The 23,519-nt window shown below is 51.0% G+C and overlaps 1 protein-coding gene across 4 annotated transcripts in view; it reads right to left on the bottom strand.

Annotated features, from left to right (window-relative positions):
• LRRC20 (leucine rich repeat containing 20) overlaps positions 1–23,194 on the bottom strand; it is a 74,821-nt gene extending 51,627 nt beyond the window's left edge. The window contains exons 1-3 of one of the 4 annotated variants that reach the window (XM_045842256.1): positions 23,121–23,194; positions 17,987–18,100; positions 11,895–12,039 (exon numbers count right to left, since the gene is read on the bottom strand). In XM_045842256.1, coding sequence (XP_045698212.1) covers positions 11,895–11,976 — 82 coding nt within the window. In that variant the 5' untranslated portion in view covers positions 11,977–12,039; positions 17,987–18,100; positions 23,121–23,194. Of the gene's footprint in view, positions 1–11,894; positions 12,040–12,158; positions 12,298–16,355; positions 16,565–17,443; positions 17,531–17,986; positions 18,101–23,120 lie in introns of those variants that run through there. The other 3 variants (XM_045842254.1, XM_045842253.1, XM_045842255.1) reach the window with 3 other exon arrangements.
• Between the last annotated feature and the right edge of the window lie 325 nt (positions 23,195–23,519).

Here is a 23,519-nt window from a genome sequence, read left to right as displayed (position 1 = left end):
AGGCAGAAATACCAGCAAGTACACGGCCTAATGGGCGACCTGCCAGAGCTCAATAATTAGCTCCCTCCTCCCCCTTCTCTCACCTTCTGGTCCTCTGCAGAGTGCCACCCAGGCAAGCACAGCAAACAGTGAACACACCTTGCGGTGATGAGCTTGATGGAATAAGGAATCCTGGGCACAAATTCATGCACGGCAAAAATATCCATCTTAGCAAAACACAGGCAACCAAGATGAGGCAGCTGCCAAGTAAGAGGCTCTTAAATTCAACCTCATGTCAAAGGTAATAAGGTCCTGAAGCACCCATCTATCAGAAAGAACCACGATTCCCTAACCTTCCCAGGAAAGCAGGGCTCACTTGTCCTGGTCTGTGTCACCACAGTCACAGCTCGGGGTTTGTCCAAGGCTCTGTTCCAGAATGACTGGCTCAGCCAGGCCCTGCGGTACATAGCTGTGTCCACAGCCACCTGGCCAGCCAGAGCCATGTTTGTGTTTCTGGGAGTATTTTACTGTAATCACTGCCACAGCCTCGCTAAGTACCCTCCCCAAGACAAACACCTTCATACTCCGGCAACACCAGCTTGCGATGCCACAGAACCATCTATTCGGTTACCTCTCTGAGGCAGAACGTTTTCATTCTTCTGCCAACAGACATTTTTGGAAGCTGTATAATTAGCCAAGGGAGAGAATATTTCTCTTCATCTTCAAAAAGTGTGCCTCAAGTACCAGCAACGTGGAGGGCAGCCAGGCAGCCTGGGGTCTGTGCTGGAGGGAGGGGTGCAGGAAGCACTGGGGCTGTCAGGGACCCAGGTTTAGGGCAGGGGCTGGTACAGACAGGCCTCCTCTGGGGCAGTCACACTTCTGCAGAAATCTCCACTTAGAGCTGGCTATGCCTATATTCCCAGCCCCCTTGCTGTACGCTTCTTCAGGGGTCTCCCTCAGGGACCCTAATTCATCAGAATCCCCTTATCCACCCCAAAAGGCCCAGGTGTCCTATTCCTGTTACATCATGACCAGGTTTCAAACACTATGTCCCACAACCAATCAGCTGCCCACCCGCCTCACCGCCTCTCCCTTGTGTGTCTCTGCCCACCTGCCCCACTCGGAACAAAGCTACACCAGTGCGGGGGCCTGGCACATGGAAGGGGCCATGGTCCTTCTGGTCTCACATCACCCTGTGTCCAGCAGGGCTCCTCCTAAACTCCACAGGGTTACATCATTTCCTGCCCAGAGACCGCCAGGGGTTCCCCACTCCTGCCCAGGTCAAGTTCAGCAGAAGCAGCTCAGCCCCCATTTAACGCACTGAAATGCTGCTTCAAGTGCTGAGTGCGATGCTAGGTTTGAAGGGACGTGTTTCCCCACAACACGAGTTTGCTCTCCACCGGCCTATGATTTCACTTGACTTCCAGCCTTCAAAACAGTCTGTCCCATGCCGTCGGAGAGCCTGGGTTCAAGTCCCTCCCTTGGGGAAGTCACTCAGCCTTTCTGTGCCTCAGTCTCCTGCTCTGGAAATGAGGATAACAACGCCAGCCACCTCAGAGTCTGAGTGTGACTAAACCCCAGGGTTGGGAGGAAGTCAGAATGAGGCCTCTGTGGAGCACTTGGAACAGCTTAGCAGAGGTGGGTATTAAAGAAGTGTGAGCTCATTTTTATTCATGAGTCACTTGAACTGTAGACGATTTTCTCTTTTCAGGCCCTCAGTAGGATCCAGCCCCTGTGTAAGACAGGACTTCACTGTAGAAACTACTCAAGGTGCCATTCAAGGCCCTTTGAGGTCTGGAGCCAACCTCTGCCTCCCTCCCTCCCCCTGAGTTCCCTGTGCTCCTCTGCATCACAGCCTTGCTAGTCCTGTCACAAGCACCTTCACGCCATCAAGCTTTGCTCAGACCCCTTCACCTGGAATGCCTTCCCCTCACCCCCTCCCATACTGCTGCACTCTTTAAGGTTCAGCTGAAACGCCGCCTCTTCCATGCAACCCTTAGCACGGAGGCTAAACCAATGCACCGTGTGTATGCCACTCGAGACAACAGAAGCGGGACTCATCCTCATTTAGTATGTTCTACGCTCTTCAGGTACTTTGCAACCCCTGTCATCAGCTTGCTCCCCTCGGGCCTGTCTCAGGGGCTGTGGCACCTCCACAAGTCACGTGTCATCTAGGTTGCAGTCTCCTCACTGCACAGGGAACTCCACCAGCTGCTGGGTTTCCCTGGAGACCCCTCAGGGTTGGACCACTCTCACAGCTGGGGTGGTTTCCACAGACAGAATGGCAAGCAGAGAGAACTAAAGAGAGAAGACCGAGTGATTGTTCCCACGGGCTGAGGGAATTCGCCCACTCATCCAGCACTCTGAGCACTGGCACTTGCAGGACAGCGCTGCAGTGAGCAGGACCCCAAGGAACAGGGCAGCTGTCCTTGAGGTTGCCCACTACTGGCCCCCACTCTTTGCCTCCTCCCCTCCATCTGGAAGTCTGAGGTCCACAGTGGGGCTGGAATGGGGGCAGCTGAGGCTCATGGCCACTGGAGCTTCCAAAGTTCTAGAAGGGGATGCAGAAACCCTCAACAGAGAGACCTGGGCCACAGCCTTAGGGCTTTGAGCAGGCCTGAGAAGGCCTCACAACACCAGCAAACCATCGATGTGTCAACCCGATCCACTGCTTGCGGACACACAGGGTGGTGACAGCAGTGCTGCGTGGACATTCCTGAGCGCATCCCTGGTACATGTGCGTGTGCTTCTCTAAGGCCACACCCAGTGGTACATCCTCCAGGAACAGCGGCTGAGTGCTGGGGGCTTGGGGCGTGGGGGTGCGGGCAGGGAGAGCTGGCAAGTGACAGATGCCCAAGGCACCCATGGAGCCACTGTCGGGCAAGGATGTTGGGTGGCAGGAAGAGCCCTGACCTGGGAGTCGGGAGGGCTGGACTTGAGAGTCTCAGTTCTGTGGAAGATTTACTGGGTGACCTTGGCAGTCACCTCGCATCTCTGTGGCTGGCTCCTCATCTAACCAGGGTGCCAAGAGGGCCAGCCATTTTCCCAGGTGCTTCTACTCTAGACATGGACACTTTCTGGCTCTTAGGTTCTAAAGAAAGCTGGCTCTGGGCACTGGCCGTGCTGGCTGAGGTGGCTGGTAAACACTGAGGGGGATCGGGAGGTCTTGAATCTGCAGGACATACCAGAGCAAAGAAAGAGTGGAGGTGGGACCCTGGTGGGGGTGGGGGTGAGGGTATATTCAGAGGCAAATAACCAGCATGGAAAAGACAACCAGTACAGCTTTCAGAGATCAGGGCCTTCACCAGAGCCCGGCCGGCACAGCACTGGCAGCCTGTGGTACAGAAACGCAAGGCCTGGGTCTGGGGTGCCCTTCTCAATTCAGAGGCGAGTGATGGGTGTCAGACCTGCCCAGAGCATTTGTGGAGTTCCAGCTGCTTCTGAGCTGCCCCAGAGAAGTGGACACAGAGAGCCACCTCCAGGTGGGTAGGGCTGAGCCCACTGTTCGAGCAGGAGAGGAGAGGCCTGAGTGGGGGTTTCTGCAAACCTTTCCCACCATGCTGTGGTCTGGCATTGCCTCTCTGTGCCCAGGTCAGCATGGGGCTCCATGGGGGCCTCAGAGGGAATGAGAACAGCTTGGTACTGAAGGCAGCTCTTGGAATACAGAGAAAATGTGTTTTATGGCTTCAGCCTAACCATTTGCACTTGAAAGAATACTTTAAAAAATATGTGAATTTACTTTTAAAAAAACAACAATAGGTATTACATGTGAGTAGTGTACAAAGACGAGGCCCTAAGGGTGGACAGTGAGAGGCCAGGCTCCCCCCACCCTGGCACAGTGTGCTTCATGGAACTAAAGGTGTAGTTACAGGGCTCTGCTGTGGTCAGACTGGATTAGTCTAGAATTGCTGGAGACGAGCACACCCCCAATCCAGAGACACCACAGCTAGAGATGGCGCTTTAGGCAGAGGCTCCCAGTCACCCCCTCACATCACCTTGTGTGGGAAGCAGAGCTGGGAGAGCAGCATGGGGCTCTGCAGTGGGCACAGGTGTCCCCATCCCTTGCGGGCAAACTCCCAGCCTGCTTCCCCAGCTAAGAGGCGAGCCTGTGAGAGTCTACTTCCTCCTCTGTGCCTGCAGAGCTGGTCTGTGTCTGGCTGACCCGCAGAGCTCCCCAAGCCAAGACACATTACAGTGGCACACACGACCCTCGCACCCACCAGCATCAGGCTCCCGGCTACCCACCTCCCTCGGGGCAGGGGTGTGTGTATGTGAGTGTGTGTGCATGTGTGCCCACCCCCCAGACTGGGCACTCCTGGGCACTTGAGTCCTCCAGGTGGGGCACCACAGTAGGTGCTCAATGTGTGTGTATTGAAAAACTGCGTGACCCAAGGAAAGATATCATTCCGCTTTGGTGAGTATATGCTGTGTGCTTTCTGAGTACCCTTGCTCAAGAAAGGGGCTGCACCATCAGCTCCCGAGGGGGGCCAGCCTGAAACCTATATAAAGGGTGTGCACTGGATGCGACTGGAAGGAAGCCCTTGTCAGGACCTGGGCAGTCACCCAGCAACAGCCAGGTCAAGTCCCGGCCTCAGCTTCCTCTCACCAGGTTGGCTGATGACAGGACGCCATCTGCTGGTCAGTACAAAAGGAGAAAAGCACTTGGCCTAAAAGCCGGTGAGCCTGGGAGGAAGGGGAAGGAGGAAAAGAGGCAATGCACCCCTTCTCTCACTACCATTGGTCTCCCGTTTGATTTCGTCACAGCTCCCAGCTGGCTGCTCAGTTCCCTGGAGACAGAAGATATCTATGTTCATTTTCATTCTCTCCATCCCTCACACACACACACCCAGATACCTCCCCCAGCAACGCCCCTCCCTGGCCGGGCCCCCAGAAGCACCAAGAGAAGGAAGTTGCAAATTTTAAGTAGTAGTAAGCCAGTGATCCTCAGAATTCAAGGCAGGGAAGATCACAAAGGGTTCGAGGTAACGTGTAGATCACCAGGCTCACCCTCTGAGGCTGCACTTTTAAAGCTCTCGAGTGGGGTCCACGCATCTGTATGTTTAACCAACACCCAGGTGATTCTGATAGAAGGAAGTCTCTGTGACCTCAGTTTACGCCAAGATTTCTCTAGATACTGCTCCAGAAACACCATCCATAAGAGGAAAATTATAAACTGGACTCCATCAAAATTTAAAATGTCTGTTCCTCAAAAGTCACTGTGAAGAGAGTAAAAAACAAGCCACATGCTGGAAAAAATACTAGCAAAACACATATCTAACCGAGGACATGCATCCAGAATAAATAAAGAACCACCAAAACTTAGTAAGATAATAAACAATCCATTATATTTAATGTGCAAAAAAAGTGAATAGACATTTCATCAAGGAAAAATAGGAGGGTGGGAAATAAGCACTTAGGAAGATGCTTAGCTTGGGGAGGGCTGGGGTGGTGGGGAGGGGTGGGGGGAAAGGGCAGGAAACTGTTCTTGAACAATAAAAAAAAGTTGGAAAAAAGATGCTTATCATCATTAATCATCACAGAGCTATGAAATAAAACCACAATGAGACTCGATGGCACACCTGTACGAACGTATAAAAGTAAAACCCACGTGGAGTGCTGACCTCAGTGTGGAGGAACGAGAACTGTCAACCACTCTGCAAGATCATAGCAGCTTCTTATTTAGTTAAATATACACTTAATCTATACAACCCAGAAATCCCACTCCTGGGTATTACCCAGGAGAGACAGAAACTCATTCATGCAAAAACCTGTATGTGGATATCTATAGGCTTTATTTATAATCTTAAAAAAAAACAGAAACAGCTCTGACTGGTGTGGCTCAGTGGATTGAGCACTGGCCTGTGAACCAAAGGGTCACTGGTTTGATTCCCAGTCAGGGCACATGCCTGGGTTGCAGGCCAGGTCCCTCGTGTGGGGCACATGAGAGGCAACCATACATTGATGTTTCTCTCCCTCTCTTCCTCTCTCACTCCCTCTCTCTCTAAAAAGAAGTAAGTAAAATCTTAAAAAAAAACTGGAAGCAATCCAAGGGTCCTTCAATGAACGAATGGATGAACAATCATGGTACATCCACACCATGTAATACTACTCTTTAGTAACAGAAAGGAACGGGCTCCTGATTCACATAAAAACATGGATGAATCTCAAGTACTTTCAGCTACAATGAGAGAAGCCAGACTCTAGATTCCGTCTGCATGACACTCTGGAAAAGGCAAAGCCATAGGGCTAGGAAGTGGTCAGTGGCTCTCGGGCCCGGGGGCCCAGGGAAGGCATAAGGGAGTCTGCGGGACGATGGGAAAGGTTCTGGATCTTGTGGTGGTGGTGATTACGTAGTTGTATGTGTTTATCAAAGCTCATAGAATTATACACTAAAAAGGGTAAATTTCATTTATGTAAATTACACCCTGCTAAAATAAATAACATATCCCAGTTGAGAGACATTCTACAAAATACCTGACCAGTGCATCTCAAAATGTCAAGACAGGCCATCAGAAGCAAGGGAAGCCTGAGACACTGTCACAGTTAAGAGGAGTCTGAAGAGCCATGACAACTAAATGTGATGTGACAATCCTTCAATCAAAGAGGGCTGTGGGTTCAACTCGAAGGAGACCTGAATGAAACATGGACTTCTGTGAACAATAGCGTATCACTATCGGTTCACTAATTACAAAAGATGTGCCAAACTGATGTAAAATGTTAATGACAAGGAAACCATGTGTGGGGCAAATGGGAACTCTCTGCACTGCACAACTCTTTTACAAATAGGATACTGTGCTTAAAATAAAATTATAATTTAAAAGCCTAAATAAAGAAATAAATTAGGCGTGGACCACGGGGGTGGGGGGCTCATTAAAATGCAGACTGCCATGCCCCACCCTCAGAGATTCTGTTTTCAGAGCTCTGGAGTACAGCCCACGAATATGCCCATGGCCCTGATGCAGGCAGGACCCACCCTTCAGGAAGTCCTGTGGAAGAGGGACTGACAGGAGACATCTGCCCTATGGGGGGCTGTCCCCACCTTCTCAGTACCACCTAAGACATCTTAAATGACCAGGCAGATATCAGCCTCTGATTATTTCCCACCTTTTCTAGGAACACGTAGGCAGACTACCATTCCAAGGTGGCATGAGAAGAGAGGCTGTGAGAAGAGAGGCGAGTGTAAGGGCAGGAGGAGGGAGTTGCAAGTTGCTCGGATCTGCTTCCCTCACCCCTTAATGGGGGCAGCGGGTGCCTGGGGAAAGGCAGGCTAGGAACCAGGCACACCTCTGATGAGCCCCAGCTCCACCTCCAAACAGCTGTGTCACCAGTAAATCACTCTCACCCTCAGCCTTAGCTCCAGCACCTATAAAACAGGGCAACTGCAAAAGCAACTCATCCTAGGAGACCAGCTGAATACTCTCAGGCTGCAAAACACCTAGAAACAGTGGAGAGAAAACGCCCCATGCGTTAGCTTCTCCATCTGTTAAATGAGGATGTTAATATTACCTGAGTCACGGGGTAGTTGTGAAGACTGAGTCCAAACCGGTAAAGTGCTTAGAACGATCAGAGAAAATGCCGCACAGAAAGAGAAAGGAAATACATGACAGTGATGGAGGCAATGCATGTGCAAGCCAGAGAGCAATTCTAGACAAAACAGCCTTTTGTCTAGAATTTTCTAGAAATGAACATAGACATGAGTCCTCAGAGTTAGAAAGTGCAAAATACAATAGAAAAGATAGAATGAGATATCAAACATCTGAGCCCGTATAGATCCTGACACACAGTAGGCCCAGATAAATCCTGGATCCTTTCCTCCCCAGCCCACAGTGGTCTCCTTCCCATCTCTCAGCTGCTTCTACCCCAGCCGGCTGTGCCTGCCCTGCCCACACCCTCCCAGGACTTTCCAAATCCCGCTCCTCTGTACCCCACAAAGCACACAGCAGAACTGGGAGCCCCTCCCCTGGAGGTGAGTGGGGTGCACAGCGGCCTGGCCTGATGGTCCACAGCACAGACATGCTGCTATAGGAGGCCAGGGAGGGAAGGGCAAGGTCAATCAGACCCCTCGGGGGTGCGAGGACCAAGGGAAGCCCAGATGGGTGTGAGACCTTTACAGAGAGAGAGCTAACGTGGGGGGACAAGGTGTGGACAGAGAAGAGAGCCAGGTTCAGGGAAGGTGCAGTCTCCAGCTCTTTGACAGCTGGTAGGATGAGGCTGAGGGGGGGAGGGGCTAGAGAAGGGGGAGGGGCTAGAGGAAAGCAGCTTCAACTCAAGCTAAGGGGTATCCCAGCGGCCAGGTAGAAAGGAGCCCACTTCTCAGGCGGTGAAGAGGCCGGAAGGAAGTGGTGACTAGGGCTGGGATCCAAAGCTCAGGTTACAGGAGGAGCAAGCCTGGCCCGGGAGGCACACCCACGAGCACTGAGGGAGCACTGGTGACGCGCACCAGGTGACCTGCCTGGGTAAGGTGAGAACCAGCCTGTAACTGAGCTCTGCCCAGCCCAGTCTCTACAGGCTCTCCCGCTCTGCAGCGAGACACCTGTGGCTGCTCCACTGCCACCCCCCTGGGCCCAGGGCCCGGGCCTGCGCACAGGGAGGCCTTGAGGGGAGCCCATTCCACTCCTGGGGCCAGGGGCTTGGAGAAGGCCCTACCCCTGTCACTCTCGTCTGTTAGGTAGGAAGTGTGTTTTACTTCCTTCCACATCCTCTAGTGGCAGGCAGTCCTTTCCCTAAAACTTATTCTTCTCTACATATAAAGGCAATATGTCCATCACAGAACATTCACAAAATGCAGAGCAGTGTCTTCTAACACACATTTGCAGCTTGTTTTCTTTCCTTCCACTTTTTTCTGTGCACATATGCACATTTAAGATAACTGGCATCTGACTATATACAGAGTTTAGGGTCTTCCCCCCACCCGCCCAGTTCACATTATACATGAGAATTTTCCAGTCTCAATTCAAGCATAGAACGAAATTTTATACACCACTCCTAATAGCAACAGAAACTGCATTCTATAGCTGCAACAAAATTTATGGGAGAAACTTCGTGGTGCTGGTTGTTTAGGCCACTTCAGAGTGTTTGCTGTCTCACATGAGAGCCGCATCCTGTACAACTGCAACACCCACCAACACCCGCCCCCTCTGAATCACGGCCAGCCGTGGGCTGTCTGGCATGGCTGGGCATGGGACCGTGTGTCCCTTGCTGCTCTCGGACTGTCACAGAGGCCGTCTAGTCTTAGGTCCAGGACCCCACTGCACCTTACACACAGCAGCTGCCCAATACGTGCTGACTGTTTCAGCCCCAGGCCACTCAGACTGCATGGGCCTCACGAGGCCCATTTTCCAGGGGTCAGGATGGCAGGTACCCAGACTAGTGGCCATTTGACATTTTGCTTCTTCTCTAAGCACTTAAGAGGTAAGAAGGCCCCTAATGTTATCACCCAGCCCTAACTTTAAAGACTCCATCACCTCCACGACACATGAAAGACTGAAGTGTCAGCCTCACCCAAGGGATTAGAGCTTCACTGTGCTTGTGACCCTGGTGATCCTGAACCACCTGCCCCCACTCCAGGGCAGCACGGCAGGGACAGGGCCCTGGCTCTGGCGTCAGACAGGCAGGATTCCAATCCCGGGTCCTGTGGTGATCTGGCTGGGTGGCCAGAGTCTGGCTTGGGTTCCTCAGAGGGCACAACCCTGGGCACTGCCGTGGAGCTGGTCACAGCACTCCTACCCTGCTCACACTGCTCGCTCCAGGAAGAGTATCCAGCCTTCAGCTCACAGAAATCCCCACTTGGCCTGCAGAGGCAACTGAACTTGCCATCTCTGGTCCACAGACACTGAAATCTAGGCTCCTAGACTCGACATGGCCTTCCAGGCCCTCCACTTGCAGGATGCCACCCCTCACCAGCTCCCCATGCCACAGAGGCTGTGCTGCAGTGGCCCCTCCCCACTACGGTGCTGCCCTGCCCCTTCCTGGGACACCTGCCTCCTTTCCCCTGCCTCGGGAAGTCCTTTCTCAAACAGCGCCTCCCCAGGAGGTCAGAACTCCGCTGTCCCTCCCCTGCTGCCTCTCCACCTTGCCCCCTTCGCACGTCTGGAGGAGTCCGAGCTGCATGTGTGTCCCTCTGCCCCATGACACTCTAAAGTAGGGGTGGTTATTCACCGCAGAGATTTGTCGATTTGCACTCCCCATTCAGAGGCAGGGCAGACACCCAGGCAAGCCCCAGCTGGCTGACACATAGAGGAGGTATCTTGTGGTGGGACTGGAGTCGGGCAGGGGCTTAGTTCCACACCTCATGCCCTTGGGGATGGGAAAAAAAAATGAAAAATAACAACTGCCATTTATCGAGTTACCTACATGCCAGGCACCTTACAGATACTACAATTACTCCTAATCACCTCGATGAGGAAGACACAGTTACACGCCTACTTTATAGATGAAGAAACTGAGGCTCAGGGAGGTTAAGTAACCTGCCGAGATAGCAGGCTGGTAGGTGGCAGAGTGGGGATTCAAATCCAGGCTTGTGTGCCCCCAAGCCTGGCTCTCAACCACCACATGAGTGGTGAAGAGCCTCGAGCACTAGGGTGAGTACAACCATATCAGTGACCAGCACCAGGTTCCAGCTGAAGGCTCCCCACAGAGACTTCCCTCCAAAATCAACAGCAGTTGTCAAATTATTTGCTGATAGAGGAGATGCTTCTCTTACCGTAGCTCAATTCGGCAAATGCCTCCACATGCTAATAAAGTACCTGACACTGCACCAGTTCTTGGTGGGGGGGGGGGCAAAAGACCTGAGGATCATCGTCCCCTAGGGACACTGAATGGGTGCTACTGAAGAGGAAGGGAGCAACGAGTGGACAGGGTAGGACGGAAGGCTTCCTGGAAGAAGCAGTGACCAAGTTCATCTGGAAGGATGAGTGTCCCTCCACTTCCTGGGCCACCACCCTCTGACCCAGAAGCCTACATTCCAGATACACCCTGGTCAACAGCTACTCGAAGAAATGCTCTGCCTTCCCAGTCACTGGGTCTTTGCTCAGGCAGCAACCTCCATGGAAATGCTCCTCCGTGAGACAGACAGACAGACACAGACACACACAGGCACACACATCCCTACCTACCTGAGAAGTTTCTCCCTGTGTACCAAAGGCCCAGCAAACCCCAATCTGTCCATCTGCACAATCACCTGCAAGGCTGGCCGGCGTTCCCCTCCTCTGGGTCCCCACAACACGCCTGTGGCTATAAGGTGCCATTCACATCCAGTGAGTCACACACACACACACACAATCACACTGCATACCCCGCTAATCCTTTCACGTGGCAAGGTAGTCAATCCAGCAGATATTTATTTATGCTATGACCAGTTCAAAGCAAAAAATATATAAGCTACAATTCAAGTAAAACAGTGGAATGAAAAAGGGCCTCCTGGAAGGAGACCCAGAAAAAGCTACCTTTGCCTTTGACTCCTCATGCCCTCCTCTCCGAAGACCACAGCTAGCCAAGCCTGGCAGGGCACCCCCGCAGGGAAGCTGTGAAAATTCAGTAGGCAACACCCAGCCACCACCACAGGCCCGAGGATGGGACGACTCAGCATTGCCAGCTTCGTCACGCCATCCACGCATGGCACAGACACCCTCAGAGTCCTCGGCAATCCATTAGCGGGCAGACGACTCCCAGTGGGAGGAACCCCTCACTCAGTGCTTTTCAGACCTCTCTGACTGTGACCCATAGCAAGCCTTACGATAGTCCACAGGATACACGCAAACTAAACACAACTGCAGTACAAGTTCGGTGATACCCTGCTCGTCACGACGAGGGCAAACTGATACTGTCTCTTTCATCTTCTTCCTACTTCATTTCCGGACCGATTTCACAAATACTTCCGGGGGCCCTGCAGTTGGAAAGCCACGCCCCTCACTCACCCAGGGTGTCAGAGCCGCTCTCCACCGTCTCATTGACCTTCCTCGCAACTCTGGCCACCGCCTCACCCATTTTCCTCAGCATGCAGACGTGGGTGTCCTGCTGCCAGCCACAAGGCCGGTCTGCTGCTCACAAGGGGGCCTGCACCTGGGGAAGACACAGCAGCATGAATCGCCTGCCCACCGGCCAGGGACTCCCCTCTGAATCCACCCTTCCCAGGGACCCAAACTGCTGGAAGCCTCGAGGGACAGTCTCAAGCCACTCACCTCCTCCTGAGGGGATGCCAAGCCCAGGCCACATCCAGCTGATCTGCCCATCAGAGGATGGAGGCAACCTGGCCCTACTAGTTTCCTAGGAGGATCGACACGTGTGACCTCACCAGACACAGGGCCAGGGCCTGACCCAGTGGCCAGGCCGGTGTGAGAACTTGGGTGTGTGCTGGCCTGTGATTCACTTAACAGGCAGGGCAGCAGGAGGAGGTGGGGCACAGCCAACTGCAAGGAAGGGACACTTGTCCCTCCGCCCCACAGCCTACGCACTGGTGCCCTCTCCGCCACCCTCCAGGACAATTCCTCCCACTCCGGGTTTGCCTTACCCACTTCTGCCAGGCTCTGCCAGTATGCCTGGTCAGAGCTCACAGTCTGGCAGGTTGGTTGGTCTCTAAGAATTCCCTTCCCAAGTATTAGTATAGAGGAAAGTTACCTGTTTAGCCTGCAGACCTGTTTATCAACCTGATGCTGAATTTATCTGCAAGACCCCAGGGGAAAAGGGGATAGGGTAGGGAAATGAGAGAAAGGAAATTGAATTACTAGAGAGAAGAGGCTTAGAGAAGGGTGAAGAGCACAACAAAAAATTATAAGGTGTTAAAGATAAGGAACACTAGAAATGCTGCCAATTCCATTTATTACAGGGAAGGAAACTGAGGCATAGAGAGGGACTAAATGACTGCCCAAGGTCAAAGTGAGTAAGTGGCAATAATCAGCTCAGCTCCTCTCCACACTCAGTGCTCACTTCTTTACCAGTCACCCACATCACCACTGGCAGCACCCCTCAGGGAAAAGGAACTTGAGGCCAAGGTCAATGCCACACTTCACCCCCATCTAATCCCAGGCTTGCACACAACTCAAAGAGCTCAAATGAACTCAATATGAGGGTCAAAGGCAGAAGAATGTGAGGGGCAGAGAAAAAGGAAGTAAGGATAGAGCTCAGAGCTGGGCATGTACTCAGCTTGACAGGCAGGGCAGTGAAGGCCAAGCTGGGCCCTGGCCAAGCCCACCCATCTGCTCAGGGGAGAGTTAGCGGTGAGTTCACTATGTGTGTGCATCTCACCAAGGAGACTGACATTAAAGGTGTGAAACACACGGTGCAGTGGGAAAACACTGTTTTTTTAACACAGGCCTAATGCCTAACTCTGCTATTTGTTAGTTGAGAAGCCTTGGCAATGTGTCTTAACTACTCTGAATCCATTCCTTCATCTGAAGAGATCTAATAATAATTTCACTGGGTTCATACAAAGATTAAACAAAATATGTATACCTTTCTAGCCCAGAGCCCAGGACACACAGGTACTCAATAAATGCAAATTGAGAAGATAAGGCAATACACATGCAGGCATCTAATCCCAGTTTCATGCCCATGTGACTTTGAACAAACAACTCAGTGGAACTCATCTTTAAGGAATGAGTAGAATTTTCATCTCTCCACCTCCAGGAAGTCTTCCCTGTTTGCCTCAGCCCTCAGTGTTCTTTCCTTCTGAGTTTCAGAAGCACTTTATGCCCTAGCACAAGCCAACTGGGTTGTTAATAAGCTTTTTTAAATTATACACATTTTTCTCCTCAGTTAGTCTGCAGGAAAGCAGATCTATACTGTGCTTTCCACCCGCACTTTACACCACACACTGAAAACAGACACCCAGCTAGCATTCCCCAATGGTGATGATGATTAACAGCCATCATTTGAGTTTCAAATCTAAATACAAGTCAACTTACTCTTATGACAAATCTAAGGCACTGTCTAATTGAGAAAGGTCATAAATTCAAATGCCAACAGTGCCAGGTATACAATGTGCAGCAGGTGAGTTGTGGCAGGACAGTAGGGAATGGTGAGAACCACTGCAAACTAGACCCAACACCTTCACCACGCTACCTTTCAGACATCCCCCCAAGCCTGAGTCACAGCAATGTGCTGGAATCCTCATGACTTAGTCTAACCCCAGAGCCCTTCCTTCCTTGGAGGGAGGGAGGGAGGGAGGGAAGGAGGGAAGGAAGGAAGGAAGGAAGGAAGGAAGGAAGGAAGGAAGGAAGGGAGGGAGGGAAGGGCCCCAGGACCCAAGAGGGGAAGTAAATCAGATAGATGCAAACAAAAAACCTGCCTCTTCTGACTCCTAAACCAGGTCTTCCTACCATACCATGCTCCTTCCTTTCCCCATCTCCAATATTTATCATCAGAAATCACAAACACGAATTGGACACCTACCAGGTACAGAGCATAAAATGAAGAGGAAAGAAATACAGGAAATAGCTCTGACTTGTGATTTTGATGAGGAAGAGCTTTCTAAGAAACATCACAGAGGCCATCCTGGCCTCTCAGCTGAGGAGAAAAAGAAGGTAAATCTCCAACCTGCCCAGGGTCTATGCTAACCCTAGTGGGATAGTCTAAACTGATCTTTCAGACGCTATGCCTGCAATTCTTCTAGCTGCCACCAGGTGGGAGCGGTTGTGCCTTAGGTAGTATAACCTATTGATGAAAACTAGTCATTAAAAATCTCACCATTGCTGGCAAGCAAATCTCACCATTGCTAGCAAGCTCAGACACCCTATTGTATGGGTCAGAGAATACATATTGAAGCAGGAACAGGAGCAAATTGTAAAGTCTGTGAGTTGGAGCAAGTAACTAGGAGGAGGGGCTCCTTATGTTCCAGAGGAAGTTCAAGGGTACAGCACAGATATGCCATAGCCCCCCAAGAGGTTCCTGCTGCCCAACCTCACTAACCAGCTAGGAAACCACCCTCCCTTGTAAAGCTACCTAAAACTACCTCTCCCTCCAAGGGAGAGTTCCTTTACAAAGTTCAGCTGACAATCTCTCTCCCAGGTCAGATGATGAAGATCTGTCACTCTGTCATAGGCAGGGCTGTGAGATAGGAGGGTGGCAGGGCCACATGTGGTATAAGACCCAAGACAAGGTAAGAGGGCTCCAAAACTGAGGGCAGAACAAACTTGGGATGATGGGATTCTAGACTGTGTCCCCAAAAGGAATCCTACACGGTTGTCCAACCTCACTGAGTGCTTCTTTCAGCAACACAGGGCCTCTCTGGTAAAAAGGCAAGAACTTATTTAGCATGTAACAGGAGCCCAGAGAGAAGAGAGGTTTGAGAAGGGAACAAAAAAAAAACCTTGAGGCATCTGGTCAACCCCACAAGCAGGGGGCGGTAGCAGAAAGAGCATCCCAAAGGGGAGAAACAGGAACCACCAGCCCACATGGGTCTGGTCCAGCCTTGGGTACCCAAATCTGATGGCTCTGCTGGCCTCAGCTGCTCCCAGGCACTAGAGAGCAGCCTTAGAAATTTCAGGAAAAGCACTCCAAATCCTGGAGATCCTTGAGCACAGGGTCCAAACTCATACTCACACTGCTGCTGTCCCAGCAACACAACCCTCTCCTCACAGCCCCAGCTCCACTTTCCTCAGAGTGTGCAGCAAGTCTTTACATCCAACAAACACATACAGGGCACCTCCTACAAGGACTACAGCTACACGCTTTTGGGAAGTAAAAGTACAGAGACAGGGTATGGGCCAGAATAAGCATCCCATTGGGTAAGAGAGACTCAGTGACAGGAGGCAGAATGAGTCTGACGCTAGCAGAGCAATGACACTGGGCCGAGGAGTATGCATGCCCTCTGCCATGAAGGAACATGGCGTGGCTGGGAAGAGGGAACAGAATGAGGGGCTGAGCAGAGGTACCCAAAACGATGAAAGAAAGAGGAAGACAGGCAGCCAGTCTGTCCCCAGAAGGGGGTTGAAAGCCCTTCTGTAAATCTGTCCTCTGTTTCTCTGCAAAGAGCTCTGGAGAGATTTTTGAGGACAGCAGATTAAACCAACTAACGTTTTGGAAAGTTATCAGTGTTGTGAGCAGTCCCATTTGTAAAATTAATATGTCATCTTCCTCAGTGGGTTGTTTTAAATGGTAAATGACATATAACTTCTGAGAAAGGTCTTTTGCAAACTGTTAAGCACTTCTCACACAAGGTATTACCAATAGATTATTAAACAGGTACAGTAAATTAGAATAAACTGGGTGCCAGGGGAAAAAAAGGTGCCCTGCTTTATGAGAGCTGGCAACACGCCCCCCCCCCCCCCACCTATAACCTCATTTCACCTGCACAGGAGGCTGGGAGAAGGGACATTTTTGCTCAAACCCTGACAGTAGCCCCCTGCCATGGCTCCCGCCCTCACCAGCAAGAACTCTACCTTATCTTGAGCCCCAAGATCTGTGCAAAGGAGCTGCTGCGACACGCCGTCCACACCAGCTGCTCCTATATTTAGTTACTGGTGTAGTCACTCAGGAACTTTAGAGCCTGGCAGCCGCTTGGAAGAGCAACCCGAGCCTCCTGAGCCATGCGTGAAAGCTCCCCCAACGTTGGCTCCAGCGGGTCTTCTGGACCACACCAATGGCACAGCTGATGGGGAGGTGAGAGTTGGTGGGCTGGACAGGACCCAAGTAGCCCAGAAGGCCCACTTGAAGCCAGAACACAGTTGACCCAGTTTTCCCAGGGAAAGGAGCCCGCTGGGGAGTGAGCAGAAACGGCTGGCGCCTTGTTTTTGAGGCATGGGGTTCACAGCGTCTGCGCGTGCTTCCCTATAGGCATTTAAGCTTCCTCGAGCTGTGCCTCCCAGGACTGAGCAAGGTGGCCAGGCTAGGGTCCCCTCGCGTGTCGCAAGGGGCCCGCCTCACCAGCCTACCCCCCACCCCCCACGCCCGCAGCCAATGGTTCCTCGTCGCGCCCGCTCTCTCGGCAGGCGGGGACTGGAGAGAATAAAGCAGACAGAGGAAATAATGCTATGATCAATCTCAGAGGGCCGGGGACTCCCGTGCCTTCCAGGGGCCGAGAGGCACACCCTGGGGCACGCGTCTGTCGTTTCCCAGAGCACAAGCAAACACCGAAAGTGTCACTTCACTTCAGGGATGAAGTACACAACAGCTTGTCGCCGCAGGGGTGCCTCCCTCAGGGAATGGAGGCCCGCCCAGGACTGCTTCCTCGAGCTCCCCATTCCCTGGCACTGCTGCCCCCACTCCCCCGGAACCAGCCCTAGTCCAGCTGCAGTCTGCGAGCATGAGCCGGAGTGACGCTGGGCCCCTGGGCTCGGCAGATGCCGCAGCTGGTGCACCGCTGCTCTTTGCACCAGGTGACCTGGGGGAGGGGAGGGTACGCTGCAGAAAAGGGGACACTTCTCTCCCTCTCTCCCCCAGCCCCTCCAGCGCTTAGCCTCAGACTACGTTTACTTTGCGGGGCATGAAGCTTGGGGCCCGGATCCGGGAGGCTTTCTGCTACACTTACGGCGACAATGCCTCCTAGCGCCCTGCGCAGCGCAGTCACGCTCCCTCGGCCGCCGGCGGCGCCCCATGCAACAGCAGCATGTTTGAGCCGGCAGGGAGGGGCGTGTGGGCCTGGGCCCTGAGCGCTCGGCCGCCCGGCCAATCGCTGCGCAAGGACAGGCTCCGGGGCGGGAGGAGGCTGCAGGCCGGAGCCGCGCGCAACTCAGTGGCGCGCGGGTGTCTTCACGCCGCGCCCCGGAGCGGTGCGCGGAAGGGCGGCCGCGCGCCCTTGTGGGTGGATCCGCTTTGTGTGCGGCTTCTGGAGGGAAAACGCTTGGGAGGGCAGGGTGTAGACGGCAACGTAGGACTGAGACTGAGTTGAATTAGCCGGATCCGGGTACTCTTGAGAAATGTGAAAATGGGAATAGGAAACTTTTCACGTGATAGCTTCAGGCGCCCACTCAGGTTTTTAGAGACAATAAGTCTGGCTACACTAAGTTACTTCACCTCTCTGAATCCCGATGTTCTCATCCGTAAAATCGGAATTAAATATATAAATACCTACTTCGCAGGGTCGTTGAGAGGATGTTGAAGTCGCGCAGCATGATAGCTCAGGGAAGGGAAGGTGCTTCACAGGTCTTCATTTATGGAGGACTCACCACATGCCCACTAGCAGTTTCTATGGGGAAGATGAAAGAAATCAGGCCCCTGACTCAACCAGTGAGGACGGCCAGCGAGTCAAATGCTCTAATAAACAGAAACGCATTAAATGAGTGGGAGTCCTGAAGGAAGAACATTTAATCCTGCCTCTGGGAACTGGGGCAGTGAGATAAGGAACACGTCCCCTTGGGGATAGATGGATGTTATGGGTCAAATTGTGTCTCCCCCAAAAGATAGGTTGAAGTCTTAACCCCAAGTATCTAAGGACATGACTTTTTTTGCAAATAGGGTCAGTGCAGACATAAGATAAAGTCATACTGGAACATGTAGGGGGTGACTGGTGAGACACATGGACAGAGATGTGTCATGTGACAATGGAGGCAGAGATTGCAGTGATGCTTCTACAAATCGAGGAACCCCAAGGATCATAGCCAAGGACCACATGCTGGGAAGAAGCAAGGAACAGATTCTGCCTCACAGCATCCAAAAAGGAGGCAACTCTGCGAACACCTTGATTTCAGGCTGCTAGCCTCCAGAACAGTGAGGGAATACATTTCTCTTGTTTTAGGCCAGCCAGCTTGTGGCAATTTCTCACAACAGCCATAGAAAACTAATACAATTGGGTGAGCAGGGCTAAAGGGAAGGCAATTAGAAACATCTCCAAAGAAAGTGTTTCAAAACTAAATGCCTACCTGGCCAGGTAGTTCAGTTGGTCAGAGTGTCATCCCAGTATGCCAAGGTTGCGGGTTCAATCCCCAGTCAGGGAACATACAAGAATCAACTAATAAATGCATAAATAAGTAGGAAAACAAATTGATGTTTCCGGCTCTCTCTCTCTCATCAATTAAGAAAAACACCCTGAATATCTAGTGTAGGCAAGGCCCTGTGTCTTGCGGTATATACACCAAGATGAATCAGACACAGACCTGCCCTCAAGCAGTTATCACTCATGAGGCTGCCTGAGCAGCCATGTTTTCTGATTCCTTCCCAGGAATACTATGGAAACCTTTTCCCAAACTCATCATCCCTGAATCTCTGCAACATATATACCAGGTACCACATATAAATAATAAATGGATCAAGTCCTGTTATGCCCAAGCCAAGATCCTTATTATTCTAGACAAAGCAGAACCTGCTACTTCTGTTTCACTTAAAACCAGCCTTAATTTCTGGCCAGTGTCTACAGGTGGATGTCTTACCTTCCCTGCCAGGCCATGCACAGACCTGAGAGAGCCAGTACAGTGCTCCTGTGCACGTGGTCAGGGCCCAGTAGATACCACTGACCGATGGCCCCAGTCTGGGGTGCTCCACATCCATGCTTTCCCTTACTCAGTGCCCTCACCCAGGAATTTCACCCTGGCCCCTCCAACTCCACAAAGACAAGACTCCTCTCCAACTCAAGTGCCACTTCTATTCCTAGCGTGTGTGGTTCACCAGAGCACTTACAGCATCATGCCCTTATTGTGCCATCTCTGCACACCTTTTCTCCCAAGGCTTGCCTGATTTCAAATAGACCAGAGCTTGGCACATGGTAAGTGCTTACATCAGTCAGCAATTTTTCTCCTGGATAATAAGATACCCCTAAACTTAGAAGTGGCTTAAAACAATAACTACTTAGTTCATGATTTTATGGCTCAGCATTTTAGGTTGGGTCCAGCTGGGCACTTGTTCTGGCCCAGCTGGACTCCCACATGCATCTGGGCTCAGTGGCTAGGCAGCCAGAGGCCTCTGCTTTTGGAAGTGGCTGACTGTCAACTGAGGTAAGTGAGCCACGTCTCTCATCCACCAGCAGGCTAGCCCAGGCTGGCTCATATCAAGATTCAGAGTTCCAATAACAAGTGTGGAATCAGATAAGGTCTCTTAAGGTCGAGGCTCAAAACTGGCACTACATCTCTTCCATAGTTGTATTGGCTACACCAAGTCACAAGTCCAACCCAGGTCCAAGGGTGGGGAAATAGATTCCATGTTCTGATGGCAGGAACATCAAAGTCACATTGCAAGGAACATGGATATAGGGATGGGTAGAAAATTGAAGCTGGTTTTGCAATCTATTGCAGTGCTCAGTAAATATTCTCACAATTCCTACTGGGTGCTCAGTAAATATTTATTGACAATTCTGAGGTTTTCAATGATGATGTTTACAGATTTCATTGAATACAACCAATTGGCAAAATTTTATCTCTTACAAAACATCCATTGCCACCTTTAGTTTCAGAATAACAAAGGAGGGGCCTGGAAAGACAGAGCTGTGCAAGGGGAAGCCACATTAGGGATTCTCAGCTGGCCCAGGGAGGTTTCTCTGAAGAAATGCAGAGCATCTTTGGAGGCCTGGGCTCCTTAGGGCCCTGGTCCCACTCACCTCAGCTGGAAGCCATATACCCTTCACTTATAAAAGAAAGAGGCTTAGATGCACACAGGCCCTGTTGACGCCTGAAAGCCCTGCAAACTGCCCACCAAATGGGAACCTCTTCTTAAATGACAAAACTGTTATCTGCCTGTTTCCTGGTGGGTTTACCCCTAGCTGAGAGAGATAAACTCCCAGGGCCCTTGTGGAAGGGTCCCTATCCTATGAGCAGAGAGAGCAGCTCTCTTCAATGACTGAGAGCTCTGAGAGGGACCCTTCCCATCGAACAATGACTAGAATCAGTACCAAGGCCTGTCAGTGGAGGGGGCAGGGGAAGGGCTGAGAAGGGCTATCAGGTTTGCTGATTTGAAAATTGTTCATGAACATGTCTTGAGCCTCAACTAGGTGACGATAACAAAACACTAACAACACATAGCCACTTAGTATGCATCGGGTACTGTTCTAGGCATTGTACGGTCTACTCATTTAATCCTCAGGACAGCTCTCGCCATTCTACATGTCCCTCCCTGACATGGGCCTACTGATCTCAGGCTCTAACCACAGTGGAAATGAGATACAATTTGTGGCCACTTTATCCTTCCCCTGGGCAGAGTCCTTCATGGGCTCACCTTCTCTCTTCCAAGCCTTTCTGGATGTGCAAATCCCTCTGGGTCCTCCAGTTAAGCCTCTGTTTTCCCTTTAAGGACTCCCAATCGAGACACCTCAGTGCCCACCAAACAGTGTATCTCACTCAGCCTGAGGGAACCTCTCATTTTCTTCTACTGGGTCTGAACAGCCGGAACTTCCTGCCCTAGAAATACAAGCATCCCTTTAAATTTTTAGATGCTCAAAAGACACAAAAAGCTCTTTGAAGACAGTGAGCGGGTCTTATTCATCCTAGAATCTCCCTCTGATGCCCAGCACAGTACTTGCATCTAGAACCAGATCGGTGTTTTCCAGTTTATTAGTCATTACCCGTTAGCAGGTTGAGAAGTCAACTTAGTGACTATATTAGTTATCTATGGCTGTATAAGGAATTATCCAAAACTTAGTGGCGAAAAACATTTTCTGCACCATGGTTTATAGTGGTCAGGAATCTAGGCAAGGCCTAGCTGGGTCCTTTGGCTCTGACTTTCTCACAGTGTCTCGAGGCTTGGCTGGGAAGAATTCTCTGCCTAGTTCACTCACTGGTCACTAGCAGGATTCAGTTCTCCTGGGCTGATGATACCACAAGGCCTCACAACCTGTCGACAAGAGGCCTCCCTCAGGTCTTTGCCAGGTGGGTCTTTCCATTGAGCTCCCTTCAGCAAGGCAGCTTGCTTTACCTGAGAGCAGGCACAACAAGGGCAGGAAGGGACCATGAGGCCCAGAAGAGACCAGTGTCTAGAAACGCAAGGGGGGAGAAAGGGTCGAGAAAAAGAGAACAGTCAGATGAGGACCAGAAAGCGTCCACTGAATGTGACATCAAAGCAGCTTCTGTGCAATGCAGACCAAACTAAAGTGGCAGAAGAGTGAATGAATGGGAATGAGAGAACAACCAGCAAGTGAGTGCAGACAACTCCTTCAGGATGCATAGCTGGAACCGAAGGAGGAAAACATGGCCAGAGCTAGGAAGGGCCTTAGGGAGGACCCTAGGGAGGGATGTTTAAACTTATAGAGACTGGGGCATGTTTAAACTCTAATGCTAAAAACTCAGGGGACACAGTTGGACACAGGAAAACACAGGCCTAAACTCTGAAGCCCCTCAACCTTGTTTTTATAGCACACAGTGGAGCCTTCTGGATAACCCCATGTCTTATTCTGCTCAGGTGGCCATAACAAAATACCATAGACCGGGTGTCTTCAACCATAGGAATTTATTTTCTCATAGTTCTGGAGGTGGGGAGTTCAACACGAAGGTGCTCAGTGATCTGGTATCTGGTGAGGTCTCTGTTCCCAGCTTGCAGATGGCCACCTTCTTGCCGTGTCCTCACATGCTGAAGAGAGATCTCTGGTACCTCTTCCTCTCCTTATAAAGGGCCTAGCCCCATTGGACTAGGGCTCTACTCTTATGACCTCTTCTTTACTCTTTACTCTTTTAACCTTAATTACATACCCAATGGACCCATCACCATATATAGTTGCATTGAGGGTTAGGGTTTCAACGTTTGAGTCTGGGGACATATTCAGAATTTAGCACCCATGTACTCACTTGTCTCTCTTCTACTAGGATGGCTATCTGACGTTTTGTGGACCTTATCGAAACTGCCAAGCTGGAGCTCACTCCACCTAACCACACCCCTCCCTTCTGCCCCTGCATTTTCCCTCCTCTGACTAGGAAGGTGAAAATTCATAGGAAGGATATTGTTAGGATAGTTGCCTGGTGATCAAATTACAAGAAGTTCTTCTGGAAGGAGGAAGGAGTCTGGAGTTCCCAAAAGAAACACACTCCTACCAAGTCCTTGGGTGGCCCAGTGTGACAACTGTATGAACACATGTAACTCCCCTCAAGTATGCCCCAGAATACACTTTTAGCTTCATCTGTCCAGATATGTCACAACAAAAGTGACTTTTTAGACTTTTTAGGACTACAACATGCACTATCCCCCAAGCCCTTTTAACTTCTAAGCATTGAACGATCCCGCCCCTATCTATTCCTGCACTCCTCCTGACCTGAATGTCCTACCAATCATTTATTTCTTCAACAGATACTTACTGAGCACCCACATACGCCAGGCACCAGGCTAGTCCCGGAGAGAAGGAGAGGACTGCTTTCATGGCACGCACAGTCTAGAGGAGAAGCAGATATTCATTAAATGATCAAAATTGCAAGGATACAGTTCATGTGGAGATGAGGCACACAGTGGTATGAGGGCCTCTTGCAAGGAGGTTGAGCCTTGGCAGAGAAGGTAGGGAAGGCTGCCCTAAGAAAATTCATCTGAGTAAGGTGGGAATGATAGGGGGTAGGAGCCAAGTAGGCAGATATTAGGAAGTAGAGCAGTTTTCTGTGTTGCCTATAAAAACAGTAACAAATTTACACAGCCTTTTTTTTAACAACAAACTTAGCAACTTAAAACAATGCATTTATTATCTACAGCTTCATTGGTCAAGAGTC

The sequence above is a fragment of the Phyllostomus hastatus genome, unplaced genomic scaffold (assembly GCF_019186645.2).
Source record: "Phyllostomus hastatus isolate PE091 unplaced genomic scaffold, TTU_PhHast_1.1 phas_contig_38, whole genome shotgun sequence".
Taxonomy (NCBI): domain Eukaryota; kingdom Metazoa; phylum Chordata; class Mammalia; order Chiroptera; family Phyllostomidae; genus Phyllostomus; species Phyllostomus hastatus.
The sequence above is the reverse complement of the archived record's forward strand: the minus strand, read 5'-3'. Positions and strand labels throughout refer to the sequence as shown.